The sequence below is a fragment of the Zootoca vivipara genome, chromosome 2 (assembly GCF_965207765.1).
Source record: "Zootoca vivipara chromosome 2, rZooViv2.hap1.1, whole genome shotgun sequence".
Classification (NCBI taxonomy): Eukaryota; Metazoa; Chordata; class Lepidosauria; order Squamata; family Lacertidae; genus Zootoca; species Zootoca vivipara.
In genome coordinates, this window is record NC_142584.1 from 120647841 (window position 1) to 120672138 (window position 24298).

A 24298-nucleotide genomic window follows, 5' to 3' on the forward strand; every position below is an offset into this window, starting at 1 on the left:
CGGTGAAGAAAGTCTTCTTCGCGGTCGCTACCGCCACTTGGTAGGCTTGACATTGAGCTCTAACCCATGTCTGGTCAGCTTCAGAATGAGTTATCCGCCACCGGCGCTCTAGCCATCTCAACGAATGTTTCATTGCCCTCAGATCCATGGAGAACCACGGGGCTGTCCAGGCTCCATGCAATTGTAGAGGGCGCTTCGGAGCCAAACAGTCAACAGCCCTGGTCAACTCGACATTCCAGCGGGCCACCAGGGAATCGGCTGTTGCGATTAATAGCCCGTAATTGGCTAATTATCGATAACACAGCTTTGTGAGAAAGAAAGATAGCAGAGAAATCTATCTGCCTACGAACAAATTCTTAGCTGCATTGCAGACGTACAAAAAATACTTGCCCAGTATGCTCCGTCAAAAATGCCCAGCCTCTGTTTCTAAAAACCGCAGAAAGATAACCCCCAAGTCCGAATTGGTCCCACCTCAATGGAGAGGGGAAGAGTCGTGGAGAAGTCAAGTTGCACCAGGTAGTGATCTGACCATGGCACATCTTTCGGTTCGCTTTTACTTAGTGTCAGATCACCAACATCCATACTTGATCTGTCAATATTTTCATCTTCTGCCGTTCATGTTTTTGCGCCCAGATATCACCAGGAAGCTGTGGATCCTTGATTTTTGTGGTGCAGGCTGTACCCCTGGGCACGATATATGATTTGAGGGTGAATTTGGGGGAGGGGGCATGCAAAAAGGTGAAGATTATTGAGGATCCGTGAGAATCCGTGCTTCAAAACCACGTTTTTGGGCCATGGTGTCGCCAGGAAGCTGTGGATCCTTGATTTTTGTGGTGCAGGCTGTACCCCTGGCCATGATATGTGATTTGAGGGTGAGTTTTTTGGGGGGCCATGCAAAAAGGTGAAGATTCTTGAGGATCCGTGAGGATCCGTGCTTCAAAACCCCTTTTTTGGGCCACGGTGTCGCCAGGAAGCTGTGGATCCTTGATTTTTGTGGTGCAGGCTGTACCCCTGGGCATGGTATGTGATTTAAGGGTGAATTTGGGGGTGCCCCATGCAAAAAGGTGACGATTCGTGAGGATCCGTGCTTCAAAACCACGTTTTTGGGCCACGGTGTCGCCAGGAAGCTGTGGATCCTTGATTTTTGTGCTGCAGGCTGTACCCCTGGGCATGATATGTGACTTGAGGGTGATTTTGGGGGGCCCCATGCAAAAAGGTGACGATTCGTGAGGATCCGTGCTTCAAAACCACGTTTTTGGGCCACGGTGTCACCAGAACGCTGTGGATCCTTGATTTTTGTGCTGCAGGCTGTACCCCTGGGCATGATATGTGATTTGAGGGTGATTTTGGGGGGGGGCCATGCAAAAAGGTGAAGATTCGTGAGGATCCGTGCTTCAAAACCACGTTTTTGGGCCATGGTGTCGCCAGGAAGCTGTGCATCCTTGATTTTTGTGGTGCAGGCTGTACCCATGAGCATGATATGTGATTTGAGGGTGAATTTGGGGGCCCCCCATGCAAATAGGTGAAGATTCGCGAGGATCCATGCTTCAAAACTACGTTATTGGGCCACGGTGTCGCCAGGAAGCTGTGGATCCTTGATTTTTGTGGTGCAGGCTGTACCCCTGGGCATGATATGTGATTTGAGGGTGAATTTGGAGGCCCCCCATGCAAATAGGTGAAGATTCGCGAGGATCCGTGCTTCAAAACCACGTTATTGGGCCACGGTGTTGCCAGGAAGCTGTGGATCCTTGATTTTTGTCTTGCAGGCTGTACCCCTGGGCATGATATGTGATCTGAGGGTGATTTTGGGGGTGCCCCATGCAAATAGGTGAAGATTCGCGAGGATCCGTGAGGATCTGTGCTTCAAAACCACGTTTTTGGGCCACGGTGTCGCCAGGAAGCTGTGGATCCTTGATTTTTGTGGTGCAGGCTGTACCCCTTGGCATGATATGTGATCTGAGGGTGATTTTGGGGGTGCCCCATGCAAATAGGTGAAGATTCGCGAGGATCCGTGCTTCAAAACCACGTTTTTGGGCCATTGCGACCCCACGAAACAGTGGGTGCGTGATTTTTTTGGTGCTGCCTACAGACTAAGACATGGTTTACGGTATCATGGTGTTTTTTTTTAATTTGAATTAAAAAATCATATGAATTCATAAGGATCCGTGCCTCGGAAACAAGTTTTTGTGGTGCTGCAGGGCAGCAACGTTTTGGATCCACGTTTTTTATAGTCCAGTCTGTAGTCGTGGCTTCCAGATGTGATATGACACTGGATTTGCTGGAGTTAGTATTAAAAAAGTGGAGGATCCATGAGGATCCGTGTAGATCCGCGTTTTACCTTCTTCCCCCCCAAGAGCAGGAGGCCAAAGACAGCGCTGCCCCGTCCTCTTCCCATCCAAACTCAGGGAGAGGCTGCTCTGCGGACGTAGCTCTAGTGGCAAGGGCATCCCAATAGGAACCGGAAGTGTCTTTGCTAAATGTGTTGGAAGTTTCCAGTACAGAAGGGGGGCCAGAAGAGAGGAGGGGCGTCGGTGAAGAACCCCCCCCCCACCAACTGTTATGTTTCTACTGCGCATAAGAAAAGCGGAATAATCTGGAGCTAGGGAGGCGGAGGACCAGAGAGGATCAAGAGGTAAAGAGGGGGAGAGGGAAAAGAGGGGGAGGGGTAAGAGGGGAGGGGAGGACAAAGAGACCCTCCTACACCCCCCCTAAAGAAAGCGCCCTCCCTGGTGCCCATCGACAGGGGCCTGGATCCATGCGATCCAGGTGGGAAGAGGGGACCAACACCTGCAGGGTTTGCCTGGCAAGATCTCCTTGGCAGCAGCATTACCAAACTCACCTTTCTCTTTCCTGGGGGGCCGAGAGATGCTCAGCTGCCCTGCACCCCCTTGGACGCCTTGGAGGGAAGGGAAATGGGGTGCCTGCGAAGGGGGTCCCCACGAGGGTCCCCATCCCTAAGCAGGACTGGGGGCTGAGCTGAGGCCCCCAATTCTCCCGGTTTCCCCCTGGCAGGAATCCATGGGATCGTGGGGCGCCTTTCTGGCTGGGGAAACAGAGAGAGGGAGTCCATGGAAGGGTTAAAAGGAAGGGAGAGGAGCCTCGACAGGGACCCCCCCTTCCAGCACCACTTACTCTCCCCCATCACCCCCACTTCCCTGCTGACAGTCCCAAATTATCTGTATTCACTATGACTCAATCTCCATCCTTTGGATTGTCCTGAATACCACCATTTGGTAGCCAAACCCAAACCCAAAAGTCCTGCTGGGATGCATCTTGGCTTGCCTGCTGATGAAACTGAGTGTGTGATGATTCATAATACTGTCATTTATCCGTTTTAGACCCCTAAGTAGTAGCAGTTGCCAGGATATCTTCCTGCTTGCCTCTCTATAGTTCCATCCTTTTTTCAGACCTTGTGGTAGATTGCAGTGTTTAGCTGCTTATAACATTGCAATGTTTAGCAAGTGATATTGTGAGTTTTCTTGATGATTACATTACAATGTTTAGCTGGTGATAACATTGTAGTGTTCAGGTGGTGAGTTATCGCGATGTTGAAAACAATATATCGCCCCCTAGCCCATACACACATTGTGATTCGCCATATGTTGCCAGTTAAAATATTAGGAAACAGTTAACACGATGTTAACTTCCTGCTGGTCCTGGACAATATACACTAGTGGCCAAAATTGTGGAAAACTTTTGGAAAAGTGTATTTCCGAGGTGAAACCAAGATTGAATTATTGCCTCTCATAATTGGGTTTTATTGCTGGGTTGCTTCTGACTGACAAGTTTCTTTAGTCGGCTCCATAGATTTTCGATTGGGTTAAGGTCTGGGCTTTTCCCAGGCAGTTCCAAGCAGTGGAATATGATAATCTTAAAACCACCTTTTGCACACAGCAGCAACATGACATGGAGCTGAAACCTGTTGAAATATAAATGCTACATTAGCTGGAAAAAGATCCCATACAGAACACTTCAGTTTGGGCTCCAGTATTTTATTTACTGTATATTCCGGCGTAATAGATGACCTCCAACATTACCAGTTAAAATATAGAGTTTGGGATATATTCACTGTATAAGAAATACGACCCAGTGTATAAGACGACCCCCTGATTGGCTCATTGTCTATACAAAATCTCTAAACACTCATGCTCATTGGCTACATTCAGATGAAGGAAAGATACTGCATATAAACCTAATCAAGTTCTACTTCGTTTTCTGCTTATTTGACTATAGCTTTTGATAGAATACAGATAATTGAACAAACTTTGTTGCATTACATTCTTCATTACAGTATATTTCCACTGATATATAATTTAATGGTATTACTAAAAAATGAATAAAATGGTGTTATGAGCCATCAAACCTCAGAAATACACTTTTTCCAAAAGGTGTCCACAAGTTCGGCCACTAGTGTATCAATATATCGCCCAGCTCTAATTATGACCTATATTTCTGGCCCAGTGTATCATTGCTGATTTTACCAGTTTGACTTTTGTTTCCCATTCCTTTTTTAAGGAAAAACGGAAAACAAAAGGAAAAAACAGGGGCGGGGCGGGTCATATTCTTAGACCATAACTTTTAGACCATATTTTAACCACATTTTTAAATCATTCCCCCTCTTGGATCCATTATAATATGCTTGTTCATTCACGTGCATAAAACTTTATATACCTTACAATCCATTTTTAAAACCTTCTTCATCTTATTACAAGTGTATTTTAAAAGTTATACTAATATAAAAATATATACTGTACACAAAGCTTTAAAATTATGCATTACAAAATCACCCTGCATAATTCAATAATTTATTTAGCCAATCTACTTCTTTATCTTCTTCTTCTTTATCTTCTTTGGCCGGGGCTTCTTCCTTCCATAGGGGCTGGCTGGTCTTGGCCTGGCGTCCAGTCTTGCATACCGGGACAAAGTCTTTTGCTCAATCAGTCCACCAAGTCCTGTACATCTCAATATCATAACTTCAGTTTTTTAAAACAACATTTTCCACATTTTATTCACATCCTTATATGTTTTCCCCAGGCATTTTTGATGATTTTACATTCACACCACATAAGGTAGCCTCTTAAACCTTTTGCCCTCCCTTCTTTTTTTCTTCTCTAGCACAGTCAAAGCCTCCAAATCATTTTGAAAGAGGTACCAATTTTATCAGTCAGGGCCTCCCAAATCATTTTGGTCTTTGACTATTCTTACTTTCCCTTTTATTTTCCTCAGACCTTATTTGTCTATCATTTCCACCTTGGTGGTTTGTGCATTCACCTCTTTCAGTTAAAATAAAAATAAAAAAATCCTTCCAGTAGCACCTTAGAGCATAGCTGCCAAGTTATCCCTTTTTTTAAGGGATTTTCCATTATGCTGAATAGGCTTCCTCGCGAGAAAAGGGAAAACTTGGCAGCTATGCCTTAGAGACCAACTAAGTTGGTCTCTAAGGTGCTACTGGAAGAACTTTTTATTTTTATTTTGACTGCGTCAGACCAACACGGCTACCTGCCTGTAACTATCTCTGTCAGTTGTCTCACAACCTCTGAGAGTAAATTAGTATTTTTAAAAAAATTAGAAGCTGTTTTGTTAATCTCTTCCTTTATCTGCTCAAATTCTCTTTTAATATCTAAAAACAAATTGTGCAATGCATACAGTCATACTTTGGGTTGCATCTGCTGCGGGTTGCGTCTTTTCGGGTTACGGATGTGCCAAACCCGAAAGTCCTGGATGCATGCGCAGTCGCGCTGATTGACATCACGCGCAGTCGCGGGTTGTGGACTTTTCAGGGTGTGAACGGCACCCCGAAATTGATCGGGTCCGCAAAACGAGGTACCACTGTATTTTAAATTCTCTTGCATTGCGGCCTTTCCTTTTGCCATTTCCAATTTTGAGTGAGCGGGGCCAATTCTCTCCCCTTTTTCCAGCTTCCTCTATAGAGTTTAATTCCAAAACACAAATTCCTTTCCCACCACCGTGTGAAATATTTTTAGCTTTATCAGTACTTTGTCATGGTCATTTCACCAAACACACTAGTAGAGGAAGCCTATTTTCCAACCTAATCCCTCTACCACATTGCTCACAAATATCAGTTTTTAACAATTACATGTTCAAATCTTTGCATCCATTCACATCAAAATAGTTTTAAGATCCAATATCATAGAATCATAGAGTTGGAAGAGACCACAAGGGCCATCCAGTCCAACCCCCTGCCAAGCAGGAAACACCATCAAAGCATTCCTGACAGATGGCTGTCAAGCCTCTGCTTAAAGACCTCCAAGAAGGAGACTCCACCACACTCCTTGGCAGCAAATTCCACTCTCGAACAGCTCTTACTTTTAGGAAGTTCTTCCTAATGTTTAGGTGGAATCTTATTTCTTGTAGTTTGAATCCATTGCTTCGTGTCCACTTCTCTGGAGCAGCAGAAAACAACCTTTCTCCCTCCTCTATATGGCATCCTTTAATATATTTGAACATGGCTATCATATCACCCCTTAACCTTCACTACTCCAGGCTAAACATACCCAGCTCCCTAACCTGATCCTCAAAAGGCATCGTTTCCAGGCCTTTGAACATTTTGGTTGCCCTCCTCTGGACACGTTCCAGCTTGACAGTATCCTTCTTGAACTGTGGAGCCCAGAACTGGACACAGTACTCCGGTGAGGTCTGACCAGAACAGAATACAGTGGTACTATTACTTCCCTTGATCTAGATGCTATACTCCTATTGATGCAGCCCAGAATTGCATTGGGTTTTTCAGCTGCTGCATCACACTGTTGACTCATGTCAAGTTTGTGGTCTACCAAGACTCCTAGATCCTTTTCACATGTACTGCTCTCAAGCCAGGTGTCTCCCATCCTGTATTTGTGCCTTTCATTTTTTTTTTTGCCCAAGTGTAGTACTTTACATTTCTCCCTGTTAAAATTCATCTTGTTTGCTTTGGCCCAGTTTTCTAATCTGTTAAGGTCATTTTGAAGAGCGGAGGGTCTTGTTCTCTGGGGTATTAGCCACCCCTCCCAATTTAGTGCCACCTGCAAACTTGCTCAGGATGCCCTCAAGCCCATCATCCAAGTCATTGATAAAGATGTTGAATAAGACTGGGCCCAAGACAGAACCCTGTGGCACCCCCTAGTCACTTCTCTCCAGGATGAAGAGGAGCCATTGATGAGCACCCTTTGGGTTCGGTCAGTAATCCAGCTACAAATCCACTGAATGGTAGCATTGTCTAATAATATTGAATAGATTTCAGTTGCTAAGAACATTCCACAACCATAAGCGGAATGTTTGAGAAAGTGATGTTAGGGCTCCCTTCCCTTTTCTATCTCTCAACACAGCATCGTAGCCACTTTTAAAATCTCCTGATGTTGGCAATCAGTGAAGAAAATCCAATATAATAAATCAATGTTCTTAAAATTATTTTAAATTTAGTTCAGTCATTGTTCCTCTTCTTTTTGTCTTGATTTTTGGCCAGCAGATGCCTTTTTAGTAAGCACACAGTTGTAAATATGTTAGTTTGGAGGTCTTCAGAGTCTGAAAAATCCAAAAGTACTTTCCCAGAAATAAAATAATTTCCAGAGAGCCAATCTTATCTTTCTTCTAGAAAACAATTATAATATTCTTCCATCAACTAGCATTGTATTCTTTCTCAGATATATCCTGCATTTTAAGTCAAGTTCGATCTCACCATCAGATAAGGTCAGGCTCAGATTAAGTTCAAGTACTTTTTAAAAGTACTTGATTGGTATAAGCAAAGGCTATGTGTATTCTTTCGGTACTTTTGTATCTGAAGAAGTGTGCATGCACACAGAAGCTCATACCAATGAAAAACTTGGTCTCCAAGGTGCTACTGGAAGGAATCTTTTTTTTTAAAAAATTGACTTTTGGTTCTAATTATTCATTACTTGACTTATCTTACAAAATAAATTTCATCCACACTGCACTTGCAGATGTTTCGTGGCTATAGCACCCTTAATGGGAGCAAACTTCCTTTTTCCATTCCCATTTTCTTGCCAAATTAATCAATTTAGTCTATTCCTTAATTTTTCCTCACCTTCCAATCGGCACAGTGTCTGGAATGGTGACCGCTTGTGGCTGGATTCAGAGGCTTTAGTTCCGTAGAGCTGCGCTGGTGTCTAGCTCACCGGCTCCTTTGCCCTCCCCCACCCCGGGTTCCTTTCGGGACAGAGGCAGAGATCAGTAGATCCGCAGCGCCGTCAGTGAGTCTGCAGGACCCCAAGACACTCCAATGCTCCTCTTGGGGTTTTGGGGGGCGGCGGGGTGCCCTTGCACTCTTCCCCTCGCTCTATGAAGCTGAATCTGATGCAGCCATCAGATTCCCATTCCAATAAAATCTCGTAGATTTAGGAAATCACTTTCTCTTTACTCTCAATAATACCTCTTTCAAAGTGCAAACTTTGAGTCAAAAAACCTCTCCTTTTATCTTGTATAAGATAATCCGATGGTATTGAAACCAGTCCAGCAGTGCACCTCCCACCTCATCCTGTTTATTCAGTTTTATTTTTTCTTCCGAAAAGTCCAAAATATCTCTGTAAGTTGCCCATTGTTCTTCCATATTGCATCTTTTAAAAGTTATTGCTTCTGTGGGTGAAAGCCAAAGAAATATATTTCGTTCCAGCAGATTCTTATATTTAGCCCGTACTCTAAAATGTTTTTTCCTAATAACATGATTCATAAAGCTCTTGTGTGTTTTAGTTTTATCATACCATAACATTTTCTGATGACCTTCTAAATCAAATAGCTTAGTGTCTTTCAATATTACCCACACCTTTTAGCCAGTAGAGGCATGTTGTCTCATAGTATCAATGTAAAACTGGCAGCGAGAATCTACCTCACTCCCAAGTATCCATTATAATTTTATATTAAATTATTGGTTTCTTCCCCTGCCAGATAAAGCTAAAATATATTCCAGAACTTTCAAAAATGTTCAGTTAGTTCTGGAAAGAATGACCACTCGCTTGCCCCAACAAGGCTGACATATGGAGGTCTAAATTCAAGAATATTCTCCTCCTGAGCACTCCTTCAGCTGACTGCAAGCACCAAGCCTTGTCACTAGTCCTCTGACAGGCCCATAGTACGGTCCCCAAAAACACTCAGGCCTGGGTCTCCCAAAATGTTCAGTATGAACGTGCTGAGGCCCAAAAGACTGTGCAGGTGATTAATAAAGATACCGTATAGAGGTTGGATGAGGAACAATATGGCCCGGGGGAGGAGGATTAGTATGCAGAGGATGAAATATGTCATTAGAAACTATGAACCAGAAAAGAAGAAGGCATGTTCATGGACATTACTGCATTGCAGGGGTTTGGACTAGATGGCCCTAGGGTCCCTTCCAACTCTCCAGTTCTATGGTTCTATGACAGGGGAAGAACATGGGAGAATGTATGAGATGTTAAAATAGGAAAAGTGCTTACTGAACTTTATGTGTTTCATAATCCTTTGTTCTCTTCCTTCAAACACAAACAGGACTTTATTTTCCACTCACTCCGAAGGAAGTGGTGGGGAAGACAGTCAGAATTCCGGGAGACTGATATTTGCTTAGGATTAACAAAGAAACCATTTACATGCATGGAATGCAGCAAGTGATTCAGTCAATGAACACACGAACTTCACATCAATGAACTCAAAGAGTGGAGAAATCATTTCAGGCTATGGAGCGTGGAAAAAGCTTCAATGATAGTGGAACACCTAGAAAACATCAGCAGACTAACACAGGGGAGAAACCATTTAAATCTATGGAGTGTGGAAAGAGATTGAGACAGAGTTCAAACCTTTATTCACATCACTTGACTCACACAGGGGAGAAACCATATAAATGTATGGAGTGTGGAAAGAGCTTCACTCAGAGTGCACACCTTGGGAGACATCAACGGACTCACACAGGGGAGAAACCATGTAACTGTATGGAGTGCGGAAAGAGCTTCAGTGACAGTGGAGCACTTAGAATTCATCAAAGGATTCACACAGGGGAGAAACCATATAAATGTATGGAGTGCGAAAAGAGCTTCAGTGACAATGGAACACTTAGAAAACATCAACGGATTCACACAGGGGAGAAACCATATAAATGTATGGAGTGCGAAAAGAGCTTCAGTGGAAGTGGAACACTTAGAATTCATCAACGGATTCACACAGGAGAGAAACCATTTGAATGTATGGAGTGTGGAAAGAGCTTCAGTCAGAGTTCGCACCTTAGGACGCATCAAGGGATTCACACAGGGGAGAAACCATTTAAATGTATGGAGTGTGGAAAGACCTTCAGTCAGAGTTCACACTTTAGGACACATCAAGGGATTCACACAGAGGAGAAACCATATAAATGTATGGAGTGTGGAAAGAGCTTCAGTCAGAGTTCACACCTTAGGACACATCAAGGGATTCACACAGGGGAGAAACCATTTAAATGTATGGAGTGTGGAGGGAGCTTCAGAACGTGTACAGAGCTTGATATGCATCAAAGGACCCACACAGGAGAGAAACAATTTAAATGTATGGAGTGTGGAAAGGGCTTCAGCCAGTCAGCACACCTTCATATACATCAACGAACTCATACAGGGGAGAAACCATATAAATGTATGGAGTGTGAAAAGAGCTTCAGTGAGAGTGGAGCACTTAGAAAACATCAACGGACTCACACAGGCGAGAAACCATATAAATGTATAGAGTGTAAAAAGAGCTTCAGTGAAAGTGGAACACTTAGAAAACATCAACGGATTCACACAGGGGAGAAACCATTTAAGTGTATGGAGTGCGAAAAGAGTTTCAGTGACAGTGGAGCACTTAGAAAACATCAACGGGTTCACACAGGAGAGAAACCATTTGAATGTATGGAGTGCGGAAAGAGCTTCAATGACAGTTCACACCTTAGGACACATCAACGGATTCACACAGGCGAGAAACCATTTAAATGTATGGAGTGCAGAAAGAGCTTCAGTGAGAGTGGAGCACTTAGAATTCATCAACGGATTCACACAGGAGAGAAACCATTTGAATGTATGGAGTGTGGAAAGAGCTTCAGTCAGAGTTCGCACCTTAGGACACATCAAGGGATTCACACAGGGGAGAAACCATTTAAATGTATGGAGTGTGGAAAGACCTTCAGTCAGAGTTCACACCTTAGGACACATCAAGGGATTCACACGGGAGAAACCATATAAATGTATGGAATGCGGAAAGACCTTCAGTGACAGTTCACACCTTAGGACACATCAACTGACTCACACAGGAAAAAATATCTAAATGTATGGAGTCTGGAAAGGTCTTCACTTATGGTGGAACTCTTAGAAAACATCAACAAATTCACACAGGAGTGAAAACCATTTAAATGTATGGAGTGCAAAAAGAGTTTCAGTAGAAGTGCAACACTTAGAAGTCATCAACGGATTCACACTTGAGAGAAACCATTTGAATGTAAGGAGTGTGGAAAGAGCTTCATTGAGTGTTCACACCGTTTTTCACATTGCTAGACTTCCATAGGAGAGAAACCATATAAAGGTATGCAGTGTGGAAAGGGTTTCAGTCGGAGTTCCCACTTTGATGTACATCAACAGACTCACATAGGGGGGAAACGGTTGAAATATATGGAGTGTGGAAAGTACTTCTGTCAGAATGGAGTTCTTACAAAACAATGTCCTCATTGTGGAACAATGTGTGGATCCAGAATTGGCCTCCACAGTCACTTACGGACTCATTGTTAAGACCATGTTCATGGAAGATAATCTTACTTGGCTACAAGTGATCATCAATTAATTCAAAAGAGGAGAAACGGTTTAAATGGAAGGAAAAAAATACACTAATGGCAGTGGAAGAAGCAATGATAACCGGTCTCAAAGCAATGTTTCTTCAACATAAACTTTGTTGGATTGGTCATGTTGTTTATGTCAAGTCCTTTGAGGGAAGAAACTACTAGAAGTATTTGGAATGTAGTGGAAGACTCTGGAAGGTTCATATTGTTTTGACTAACTCAGTCACACGGCAAACCCTCACGGTGATCAACTCCTGCCCGGAAACCTATGTTCTCATTGTGGAAAGATGTGGGGATCCAGAATTGGCCTCCACAGTCACTTACGGACTCACTGTTAAGACCATGTTCATGGAAGATAATCTTACTCGGCTACCATCAATTAACTCGAAAGAGGAGAAACGGTTTAAATGGAAGGAGTGTGGAAACTACATTGGTTATAATGGAATATTCACAAACATCTATGGACTTTCAGAGTGGAGGGAAGGTGGGTGTGAATCTGGAGTGGTGGTGGTGAGTGATGATGAGCTGAGAGGAAGCTGGTTTGGGAAAGAGAGTTGGAAATGTTTGGAGTTGGGAATGGAGAGTGGGGATGCTTTGGAAGCAGAGTATTACTATTACTATTATTATTACTGTTGTTGTTGTTTAGTCGTTTAGTCGTGTCCGACTCTTCGTGACCCCATGGACCATAGCACGCCAGGCACTCCTGTCTTGCACTGCCTCCCGCAGTTTGGTCAAACTCATGTTCGTAGCTTCGAGAACACTGTCCAACCATCTTGTCCTCTGTCGTCCCCTTCTCCTAGTGCCCTCAATCTTTCCCAAAATCAGGGTCTTTTCCAAGGATTCTTCTCTTCTCATGAGGTGGCCAAAGTATTGGAGCCTCAGCTTCACGATCTGTCCTTCCAGGGAGCACTCAGGGCTGATTTCCTTAAGAATGGATAGGTTTGATCTTCTAGCAGTCCATGGGACTCTCAAGAGTCTTCTCCAGCACCATAATTCAAAAGCATCAATTCTTCGACGATCAGCCTTCTTTATGGTCCAGCTCTCACTTCCATACATCACTACTGGGAAAACCATAGCTTTAACTATACGGACCTTTGTCGGCAAAGTGATGTCTCTGCTTTTTAAGATGCTGTCTAGGTTTGTCATTGCTTTTCTCCCAAGAAGCAGGCGTCTTTTAATTTCGTGACTGCTGTCACCATCTGCAGTGATCAAGGAGCCCAAGAAAGTAAAATCTCTCACTGCCTCCATTTCTTCCCCTTCTATTTGCCAGGAGGTGATGGGACCAGTGGCCATGATCTTGGTTTTTTTGATGTTGAGCTTCAGACCATATTTTGCGCTCTCCTCTTTCACCCTCATTAAAAGGTTCTTTAATTCCTCCTCGCTTTCTTCCATCAAGGTTGTGTCATCTGCATATCTGAGGTTGTTGATATTTCTTCCGGCAATCTTAATTCCGGCTTGGGATTCATCTAGTCCAGCCTTTCGCATGATGAATTCTGCATATAAGTTAAATAAGCAGGGAGACAATATACAACCTTGTCGTACTCCTTTCCCAATTTTGAACCAATCAGTTGTTCCATATCCAGTTCTAACTGTAGTTTCTTGTCCCACATAGAGATTTCTCAGGAGACAGATGAGGTGATCAGGCACTCCCATTTCTTTAAGAACTTGCCATAGTTTGCTGTGGTCGACACAGTCAAAGGCTTTTGCATAGTCAATGAAGCAGAAGTAGACGTTTTTCTGGAACTCTCTAGCTTTCTCCATAATCCAGCGCATGTTTGCTATTTGGTCTCTGGTTCCTCTGCCCTTTCGAAATCCAGCTTGCACTTCTGGGAGTTCTCGGTCCACATACTGCCTAAGCCTGCCTTGTAGAATTTTAAGCATAACCTTGCTAGCGTGTGAAATGAGCGCAATTGTGCGGTAGTTGGAGCATTCTTTGGCACTGCCCTTCTTTGGAATTGGGATGTAGACTGATCTTCTCCAATCCTCTGGCCATTGCTGAGTTTTCCAAACTTGCTGGCATATTGGGTGTAGCACCTTAACAGCATCATCTTTTAAAATTTTAAATAGTTCAGCTGGAATATCATCACTTCCACTGGCCTTGTTATTAGCAATGCTTTCTAAGGCCCATTTGACTTCACTCTCCAAGATGTCTGGCTCAAGGTCACCAACCACACTACCTGGGGTGTATGAGACCTCCATATCTTTCTGGTATAATTCCTCTGTGTATTCTTGCCACCTCTTCTTGATGTCTTCTGCTTCTGTTAGGTCCTTACCACTTTTGTCCTTGATTATGGTAATCTTTGTACGAAATGTTCCTTTCATATCTCCAATTTTCTTGAACAGATCTCTGGTTTTCCCCATTCTATTGTTTTCCTCTATTTCTTTGCATTGCTCATTTAAGAAGACCCTCTTGTCTCTCCTTGCTGTTTTTTGGAAATCTGCATTCAGTTTCCTGTATCTTTCCCTATCTCCCTTGCATTTTGCTTGCCTCCTCTCCTCCGCTATTTGTAAGGCCTCGTTGGATAGCCATTTTGCTTTCTTGCATTTCCTTTTCCTTGGGATGGTTTTCGTTGCTGCCTCCTGTATAATGTTACGAGCCTCCATCCATAGTTCTTCAGGCACTCTGTTCACCAAATCTAAATCCTTAAACCTGTTCCTCACTTCCACTGTGTATTCATAAGGGATTTGATTCAGATTGTATCTTACTGGCCCAGTGGTTTTTCCTACTTTCTTCAGTTTAAGCTGGAATTTTGCTATAAGAAGCTGATGATCTGAGTTACAGTCAGCTCCAGGTCTTGTTTTTGCTGACTATTACTACTACTACTATTACTACTATTCAGCCCATCTGTCTGTGTTTCCCCAGCCACTGTGGGTAGCTTACAGCATGTCTAAAAACATGGGGGAAAGTCAAGCATCAAAAACCTCCCGATACAGGGCTACCTTCAGATGTCTTTTAAAAGTTGTGTAATTCTTTATCTTCTTGACATCTGAAGGGAGCGTGTTGCACAGGGCAGGCGCTACTGCCCAGAAGGCCCTCTGCCTGGTTCCCTGTAACTTCGCTTCTCGCAGTGAGGGAACCAGCAGAAGACCCTTGGAGCTGGACCTCATTATAGGAACAACTGTATAACTCCCATTGTTAGAACTGCACAATAAAGGAACAATGAAGAAAAAGAAAGACTCACAAGGTCATATTGCAAACCTCAACACCTCCTCATTTTTGCTTGTGAGAAGGGTGAAGTGTTCAGATAAAGCAGGGGTCAGCAAACTTTTTCAGCAGGGGGCCGGTCCACTGTCCCTCAGACCTTGTGGGGGGCTGGACTATATTTTGAAAAATAAAATAAAAAATGAACAAATTCCTATGCCCCACACATAACCCAGAGATGCATTTTAAATAAAAGGACACATTCTCCTCATATAAAAAGACCAGGCAGGCCCCACAAATAACCCAGAGATGCATATTAAATAAAAGGACACATTCTACTCATGTAAAAACATGCTGATTCCCGGACTGTCCGTGGGCCGGATTTAGAAGGCGATTGGGCCGCATCCGGGCCCCGGGCCTTAGTTTGGGGGCCCCTGAGATAAAGTGTTATCTCTGGTGACAGCAGAAACAAAAGGGGTGTTTAGTAGCATAATCAGGAAGGCCTCAGCTCCTAGCTACACATCTTGCATGATGAGAGAAGGTTGCACAGCAAAGAGTGGGCAGTGCCAGAGCATCTCAAAATAACGGGGGTGAGAGGCAGTGACACAAGTGTGTGTAAAAAACTTCACTGTAAGATAGAATATCTAATTATTCCCACAAATAACAGACACAGGGGGAAACCATAGAGTGCTATGGGACAACTTAAAGCTCTAGTGAGGGTGGAAAGCCTCCCTCCACCTTTGCAATTGGACTTGAGACATACCTAACGTTACATCCAACAGGAAGAGTCCTTTGGACACAAAAGGGGCACAGGGCAGTGTTTTTGGTAGGGAGGGGTGCATGTGTGAGGACAGAGTTAACCCCTACCTCTCTTTCTGTGACACAAACACACAAATAGGGCAAATGCCTCCCTCATAATGCAGCTGAATAATGGAAGACCTTTTTTGAAGTCTACTTCCAATGAAGGCTCTTGGTGGCCCCATTTTCACACATATACCCCATTTGGCAACCCCACGGCTCCTGCTTCTTCTGGGATTTGGAGAAGGTTGGGCTTTTCCATAATCCCAAAAGTCATTAGGACGTAAGGCAAATAAGAACTACTAAAAGCATAGGAAACCCAACGTACGAGTTCCACCAAAACCCAAAACTGCACAAGCTTTCCCACTATTTTCATGTAAATGTTGAATAGCATGGGAGACACAGAACAGACCTCTGACAGACCACGGCGGACAAAGGCCAACATATGGAACATGAGTCACCCAGAGCCACCTCCTGGGTTCGCCCCTCCAGGAAGGAATGGAGCCACTATAACACAGGGCCCCCATTTCCATCCCTGCAATGCAGCCCAGAAGGAGACCATGGCTGATGGTCGCGAAAGCCACCAAAAGTCCAGCAGAACAAACAGGGACACCCTCCCCCTGTCCAGTTCCCAGCGTAAGTCATCCACCAAGGTGACTAAAGCTATCATAGAGTTCAAAGGGACCCCAAGGGCCATCTAGTTGAACCCCCTGCCATGCACAAACATGCATGACAGTTAGGCACCCAGCTATCTTTGTCCCATAACCAGGCCTGGGACCAGATGGAATAATCCTTCCCCAGGCCTGTTGTGGTGTTGGATGTACGTGATAAGGCGACACTCAACTCCCTCCAACCAACACCACCTCATTCCTCCAGTGACCATGAGAGGGCGACCTTTCCATTACACAGGTAGAATCCATGGAAACACATCAAAGAGGGCAACATTTGGAACACCACCACCCCTGCAAATCCCTCTGGGTCCTTTAGCCTCCTGGTAGCAGAACTGCCTGAACTGCTGGCTCTTACTTATGAGTAAGCATGTATCGGATGGGGTTGCATCGCCGTGCTTCCCAAAGCAATGAGATCAGTTTGCAGATCTTACGGAAATGAACTCCACACCTTTATAAATGCACGGGGAGAAGTGCATTCACACATACAAGGGTTCACAAAGCCCCCCAACCCCCTGCATGTAACTGCAGGTGATGCAATAGGAACCCTTTTGCTTCTTTTTAAATATTCTCTATTGAAGATTATTTAAAAGTACATAAATATATATAAAAAACTAGCTGGCCCTGCCATGCGTTGCTGTGGCTAATCCCTCCCCCAAAGCTTAAAAAGCCAGAGATATGAACATAAATCAGGGCGGATGAAAAGAAAATCAATCGATCAAGCAGGGAGTCCAGGGAGTATTGCAACCTGGTCTGCCAGGAATCGGCCTCCTTGGCGCCTAAAACTGAGCGGAGGGTCAAATTTGGAAAGGCGGCGGGAAGTTGGAAAAAGGCAGGAAAAGTCGTTTCTCTCAGTCACTGGGCTCCTCCTCTCTTGTCCCACAGAGACACAACGGGGACCCCCTTGTGAGGGGAGCAGAAAGGAGCAGAGTACTGGGTAGGGGGCAGGTAAGACCCACCCCACATAGTCGGTCACGTGACACGACACTCGCGCACACACAGCATTTGAAGGACAGATCCCCTTTCACTTTGGGGGGCGAACCCCACAAATATTTTATAGGGGGGGACGGGGACAGAGGCTTCGGCACCTAGGATTTGGCTCCTATGAGCAGCCCCATTTCCCCAAGGGCTGACGGGGTCCCCTTTGCAACACCCCTGCGAGGTAGGCTCTGTTGTCGTTCCCCTTTTTCTGGGGGAGGGTTCCTTATGGGGGGGCGCAGCTGAGGGGTCTCCCATTGAGGGCTTGGCAGGCAGAAGGAGACCCCTCTCTCTGCTCGTCTCCGGCGGGAGAGAAGGGCGAGGGGGGAGAGGAAAGGAAGCACCCCTTCTGTCTCAGGCAGCCCCATCTCTCTTCCCACCCCCAGAGGACCTTGCAAGGGAGGGACCCCGCCCCCCTTGGCTTCCCTGGATCAGCCCCTCCCCCCCTCTCCTGATCCAAAGGGGGAGGGGCAGCTTGAAAATTCTCCAGACCTCCGTTTGTAGATTGACAAGTCCTCCTTCTCTCCCCCCAAACCCAGATCACCCCCAGATTTGATGCACCTCCCGCAGCCATCTCCACCCTCTTCTGTGGGGAAGGGAGGTCATGTCCCCACTGAGCCCCAAGAGCAGGAGGCCAAAGGCAGCGCCGTCTTGTCCTCTTCCCATCCCAACACAGGGAGAGGCTGCTCTGCGGACGTAGCTCTACGGGCAAGGGCATCCCAATAGGAACCGGAAGTGTCGCTGCTAAATGTGCCGGAAGTTTCCAGTCCGGAAGGGGGGCCAGAAGGGAAGTTTCGTTGACCGGGGGAGAGGCGTCAGTGGAGACCCCCCCCCCAAAAAAAACCCCCTTTCTATTGCGCATAAGGAAAGCGGAATAATCTGGAGCCAGGAGGCGGAGGACCAGAGAGGACCAAGAGGTAAAAAGGGAGAGAGGGAGAATAGAGGGGGGGGGAGAAAGAGAGACAGGAAACACAGGGAAAGAATGGCACGTGTCCCTCTTCCTTTGAACTGGGAAGAGTCCCAGAGGGAGGGGCCGCCCCACTGAGCAACATGCGCCCCCCTCCCTCTCTCCGCAATCCTGAGCTTCTCCTTTCCTGTTGGGGGGGGGCTTCCACATCTGCTCCCCCTTGAGCCCCCATCGCCTGTGCGTTTCATTCCTTGCCTTGGACACTTCCTCATCTGTCTCTTTTCCTGGGATGAGAAGCGGATGCAGAAGCAGAAAAATCCACTTGACCCCGGGGGGGGGGGGAGAGAGATTATTTTCCGGAGGGGAGGGATCTCCTGGCTGGGAAGCCCCTCCCCCACGTCCTCCCCCCCCCACTCGCTGAGCTGGAGTTTATGTTTTGTTTTTTGTTTTAAAGAGGGTGTTTTGATGAAGCCATTTCTGAGCCCAAGGCACCTCCCTCCACTTTCGCCTCTTCTCCATCTCAGCCTTTCCTTGGGATCCAGGAGCTTGGAGGTACAATTTTGGGGGAGGGGGAAGAGCCAAGGTAACACCCCCCATGGACACCCTCCTCTCCCTTGTGGTTTGTCTGCTTAGATGTGGGCTCCTTGGGGCAGAGTCCTTGGCACAGACTGAGAAAGAGGGAGGGAAGGGGGGCAGCCCCTTGAGCGCAGGCGCAGAAGCAGGAAGGGAGAAGGAGGGGCGGTCTCGGTGCCCTGGACTTTGCAAGGGTTAAAAGGAGCAGAGCTGGATTCCTAGAGAGGACAGGAAGTGAAGGGGGGGCAAGGTCCTCCATTGCTGAATTCCCTCCCTCCCACATCTCTGCCTGCAAAGCGGAGAGGAGGCTGCTTTCTTCTCCCCTCCTGGAATCCGGTGAGCCATAGAATCATGGAAGAGACCACAAGGGCCATCCAGTCCAACCCCCTGCCAAACAAGTCTCCCATCTCTCTCTTCCCCCTGAGGGTGCCATGGGGAGAAGGGGGTCCCAGAGGTGCAGAGAGGGTGCATGGGGGTCCCTGTTCAGATCATGCATTGGGGGGGGAAGACCCCCAAGTCAGGGAGCAGAGGGTCCTCCCTTGTCCTCTCTGCCAAGCCAGGGAGGGGGCAAGTTCGCAGGCGGTCTGCAGCTCTGTTCTTCCTTGGGATCTAAATGCTGCCTTCCTTTTTGGGGAAGGGGCTTTGGGTCAAGGAAAACTGTGCATGCAAATAAACCCCCTTCAGATGGAGGGATAAGTCACATTTGTGAACAGAGGCTGCAGCCAGATGGGAACATTTGCACATGGGAGGAGCAGAGGGAAAATGTCCTTCTGCATCTGCAGGAGCAAAAACCCAACCACTTCCTCTGTCCCAGATGCAACAAAACATGTCTCTCCCCTACTCAGGCTAAAAAAGCAGAGGAACTAATGTGAAAGCAAATTTCAGATCTATACTCATGAAATGCTAAAGCAAGGATAAAAGACTCCGTCTCCCAACATTCTGGAGGGATTATCAGTCATTGGGTGTCTTGTACTACTAACAGAGGACATGGCACTCATAAGATCATTTTTGACTGACTGTCATAAAATTCTTACCAGCCTGATATGTACTTGTAAAAGCTTTTGGGGAAAAATATAGCAGAGAGTCTGTGGGGTTTGATTAACAAGAAATGGAAATTGGTGCTGTCTCAAAATAAGCTAGTTCTATCAAGCTACCCTAAGCCTTTGGGAATCTTGCCACAAGAGGAGCCTACAGCTCCTCTCTGGAGTTCTTATGTTTTGTTTTGTTTTTCCTTTGGGTGGGTTTTAATCAGCTGAGGTTAATTGCAAATTTTCTGGATTCCAAAATACATTTGAGCATAGATCACAAACTTGCAAAAGTCAACTTACATCAGAGGAAAATGATAGCATCCTTTCTCTGTGGTAACTTTCCCCCCTTCCAGCGGCTGAGTCTTTCCTTGTTTTGCTAGTCTTTCATTATTATTATTTTGCCTTGTCCACACATGATTTTTATATTTATATACAATCTTTTCAACAGAAGACTTACATCCAAAATTAACCAGAATAGAAGCAAGAACATGACTTGCATATTTTCCTTTGTACCAAATTATTCTGAAATCTCTTGTTTTTTCATTTCTTAATGTTAGTATCCTTCTTTTAACTCCTTGTTCTTGACCTCTTAAATCACATTTATATCTTTAACAGATTTCCAGATGTTGCCCTTTACCCCCCTCCCCTCGACCCGTTAACTTTCCTTCACCCATCTGCGATCTGCGATCTTCTCTACATGTTATTTCTCGTTGTGTTAACTAACGTTTGTATTTCTTATTCCATATATGTTATAACATCATCTTATATTCTTCTGCGCTTTGAACTCTAATCCCAATTCTTTCCATATATTCCTTTACACAGTTCCACTCTTTGTAGATTTTTTTGGTTAGAACAGCCTCTAAATGTTGTCGTTAATTTTGCCATTTCAGCAAATTCACAAATTTTACAAGCTCACCTCTGGAGCTTTTAAAGGGTCTACATGCCCGGTGTTCTTAAGAACACAACAGATTTAGGACATGCGGAAGATCTATACTTTGACGACTTCCATGCCAGGGTGGGGGCCACATTTTGAGACAGGAGATTTGTGAAGAAGGTGTATAAGCACAGGGAATATCGAAGAAGGAGGGGTGTATTAGTCTCAAGGTTATTTAAAAATGTGGCATCACCAGCTCCTCTGCTTCCATGTACAGATTTGGTCCCCATGCAACCCCTGACAGAGGCAAATATGGCCACAACATCTGCCTGGCTTGCCATGAGAGAGCTCAAAGAGCGTCAAAGCACCTAGCATGGGGGCACCTACACGTAATAGCTACTCTGCTATTTCCTGCCCATGCTCTGGGGTTGCAGTTTTCAGGCTTGGGGACAGGATGGTGACTGGGTTTTGCACCAAGTTCTGTCAATTATCCCCACTGAGTTCAATGGGATCTACTCTCAGGTAGACCATGCCAGCCTTACAAAGTGGGGTGAGGAGCATACAGAGGAAATTGGAATCACTGGAGATGTGGGGCTTCTGTTGGAATGAGGCTGCCCCGTTTGTGCTTCTCCAGGGGCAAGGGAATATCTAGGGCAGGAGAATCCCTGCAGGGCCTCTGAGGCTCCCTTTGCTTCTTCCTCTCTCCCAGGACCCTCCAGCTTGTTTAGGCTCCTTGACTCCTTAGGAAGGATGAAAGAGACTGATCCTGCAAACCTAGCAAGGATGGAAGGTGGAAGGTGGACGGTTGACCTGGTGAGGTTGTCTCCTGCATCCCTTCTCACAACCTCCAAGCGTTCCCTCCCAGGGACCTCCGAGAGATCTGGTGAGTCCCAGGGGAGTGGAGATGGGGACATGGAGGGATGGAGACAGAGAGGTATTGGGGCTTGCTCAGTTTGGGGGTGGGGGGAGGCAGGCAGGCGGATGGAGATGGAGAAGGGGAGCACCTTTTCGGGCTCCTCCAACTGCCTGCCTGCCTTCGCCTTTGTCATTTGCAGGCAATTTGAGCTAGGAATACAGCACAACTCCCCAGCCACCGCGATGTATTGGCAGCACAAATTGTCTAAATCCAGTACTGTGATCTGAATGCCCTACCAATGTTAGACAACTTACCGATCCATCGCGCAGCACTAGAAGCCACGATTCTTTAAATTACCTGATCCTAATTTCTTTTTTCTTTTTTTCATATAATTTTTATTCATTTTTAAACAACATAAGCACAAAAAAGAACAACATAGAAAAATAATTAAAAAGGAAAAAAGAGATAAAAACATAATATCATTTAAAATCTTATTTCTTAACATTGTAGACTTCCTCGCATCTCCCTCCTTGAGCTCAATTTTATTGCTAATTCATGCAGTTTTCTTATATCTCCAACAATATCTCCATATCTCTTAACTCATACATCATACCTTATTTCCTAAACATTTAACATTGCATAAATCCTTATCACTTATACTCAAAACCTAATTCTAATAAAATTCTAACAAACTTATTCTCTTAACTTTAATTTCTCTCCAAAGCCAATATTTCATACCCAAAAATATCCATACAAACAATTTCTATTTGTTCTATTTATAATCAAACATTTAAAACTAATTCATTCCCCCCTCCCTTGGAATCAGTGTCTCCAGAAATTTCCGCCAGCTCCTTAGAACATTCCAGATTCAGACCATCTTTATCCGTCCTGAGAAATCTTAAATTACCCTCCTTCACCCCACTCCTACTCTGACCCAATCCAACCCTTGCTCTACCCTCTTCCTCACCTGTTGCTTTCCCAATTCTTTAACTATACTCCCATTCTTTCCATTTTTACTTCCCCAATTAACTCCTCTTCCCTTTTTTATACTCAACACATTCTGTCCCCAACATGCATCCTGCCCCCCCCCACTGGACAGGCAGCATTCCATGCTGGTTCTTCTTTAAGAGACTTTTGGATCAAGCACAGATCCTGTTCCCCCCTCCCACTGGCGAAACAGTGATCCCTTCCTCTTCTTCTTCCTTGGATTTTTCAAAGTTCAAGTCTGATAATTTGAGGTTCAAGTCTATTGATTCAGATATCTTCTCCTTTAGGGTTGGTGCTTTTCCATTAGGCTTGCACATCTCATCTTTAAGTTCTAAATTTCCCCCCAAAATTAAATCCTAAAGTAAAATTTCAGTATCTTCAAAGTCTTCAAAATCCAATGCCTTTTCCTTCATCATGCTGGTCTTCTAAAATTCCATGGGCACAACAGAGCAGGAAATGGTGCTGTTTCACCTTTCCAAGCTTTAAAATACACAGTCGCGTCCAAACTGGTTCCAACTTCCATTATTTTTTATCTTCTTCATATTTTAAAATCTTAAATTCAACACTGAGCAGCCTTTAAGTAATTTTTTAACCTGAGTTATAGCCTCTTTTCAGTATTAATTGCTCTCAGCCTCCAGCAGACAAGCAAATTCCTTTCTATTGTGACATCATAATGGCGGCTAGCTGATCCTTCCTTTGACCCGACTCCAACTTCCAGGGGGGGCTTCCCCTTGTCAAAAACAGTATTTTGCAGGGATCTATTTACAGTTCAGCTTTCCCTTTTACCCTGCCTTAGGGAAAGCCTTTAGACTCAATTTTTAGGCGATTTGAAGCTTCCTGTCAGTTCACGGCTTCGGACAAGGTAACTGCGTCTTGAAGCACTCAGCGGGAGAGATCGACTTCCCTTTTAAATCTACTCCCGTGGATTAGATTTAATCCGTAGTTCCGATTTTTACATCTTTCTTTTACTCACGGTGTCCAATTCGTTCAAATCTTCTTTTTGAAGGAAAAATCTGCCGCTTGCAGACCGTCGGCTCAGAGCTTCGCTCTGTGGAGGTAGCGGTGTGCTCAAAATGGCTCCCGCGACTTCCACTCCCCTGGCTCTTGGGGCTCCAAAAGAGCTTACCGCGCAGTAGAGGTTTTGGGGCACTGCTGAGCTCTCACAACCCCAGAAAACTCGATCTGGGGGTCCTCTTTGGGTCCGCGTCGTTCTCGCGGGTCCCCCCCTCCCACGCTGCCAGGAACCTCAGAGCTCAAGGTTTCCTCACCGCTCAGCTTGCGCAGTAGACCGGAAGTGACCTGATCCTAATTTCAGGATTGACTGCAGATGCGGCCTCCGTGTGATGCCATTTTCTTTTCATTTTGGAATAACTTTTTATTGCTTTTAAAAACAAGGATCATAGGACTAATAGGTGATACAAATATATAAACTCAGTCTTCTCATGTCATTTGTATATTGTATGTTAATATTCTGTTGTAAGCCGCCCAGAGTGGCTGGGGAAACCCAGCCAGATGGGCAGAGTATAAATAAATAAATAAATAATAAGTTAATAAGAGCCCATATAGTCCTTAAGTGGGTTCCCTATCAGTAGGAGAAAATAACAGAGGCTAGGAGGGAAGTGTGTAAGCCCTCATATAGTCTTTTGAAATTGTGCACCCTGTAACCCAAGACCTGTCAATAATTCGGCCGTCCCGGGGGCCAGTTGTCAGACTGGTCCCACAGGCCAAATATGCG

The 24298-nt window shown here is 45.2% G+C and overlaps 2 protein-coding genes across 4 annotated transcripts in view; both read left to right on the plus strand.

Moving 5' to 3' along the window:
- Positions 1-2499: 2499 nt before the first annotated feature.
- LOC118079116 (uncharacterized) overlaps positions 2500-24298 on the plus strand; it is a 29216-nt gene continuing 7417 nt past the window's right edge. Inside the window, exons 1-2 of one of the 3 annotated variants that reach the window (XM_088663848.1) lie at positions 2500-2632; positions 9475-11133. In XM_088663848.1, the coding sequence (XP_088519974.1) occupies positions 9660-11133 (1474 nt within the window). In that variant the 5' untranslated portion in view covers positions 2500-2632; positions 9475-9659. Of the gene's footprint in view, positions 2633-9474; positions 11134-18048; positions 18256-18849; positions 19155-21429; positions 21604-24298 lie in introns of those variants that run through there. The other 2 variants (XM_088663846.1, XM_088663847.1) reach the window with 2 other exon arrangements.
- Positions 2555-24298, plus strand: part of LOC118081130 (uncharacterized) — a 58147-nt gene continuing 36403 nt past the window's right edge. Inside the window, exon 1 of the mRNA XM_088664039.1 lies at positions 2555-2632. The gene's annotated coding sequence lies outside the window, so the exon portion shown is untranslated. The remainder of the gene's footprint in view (positions 2633-24298) is intronic.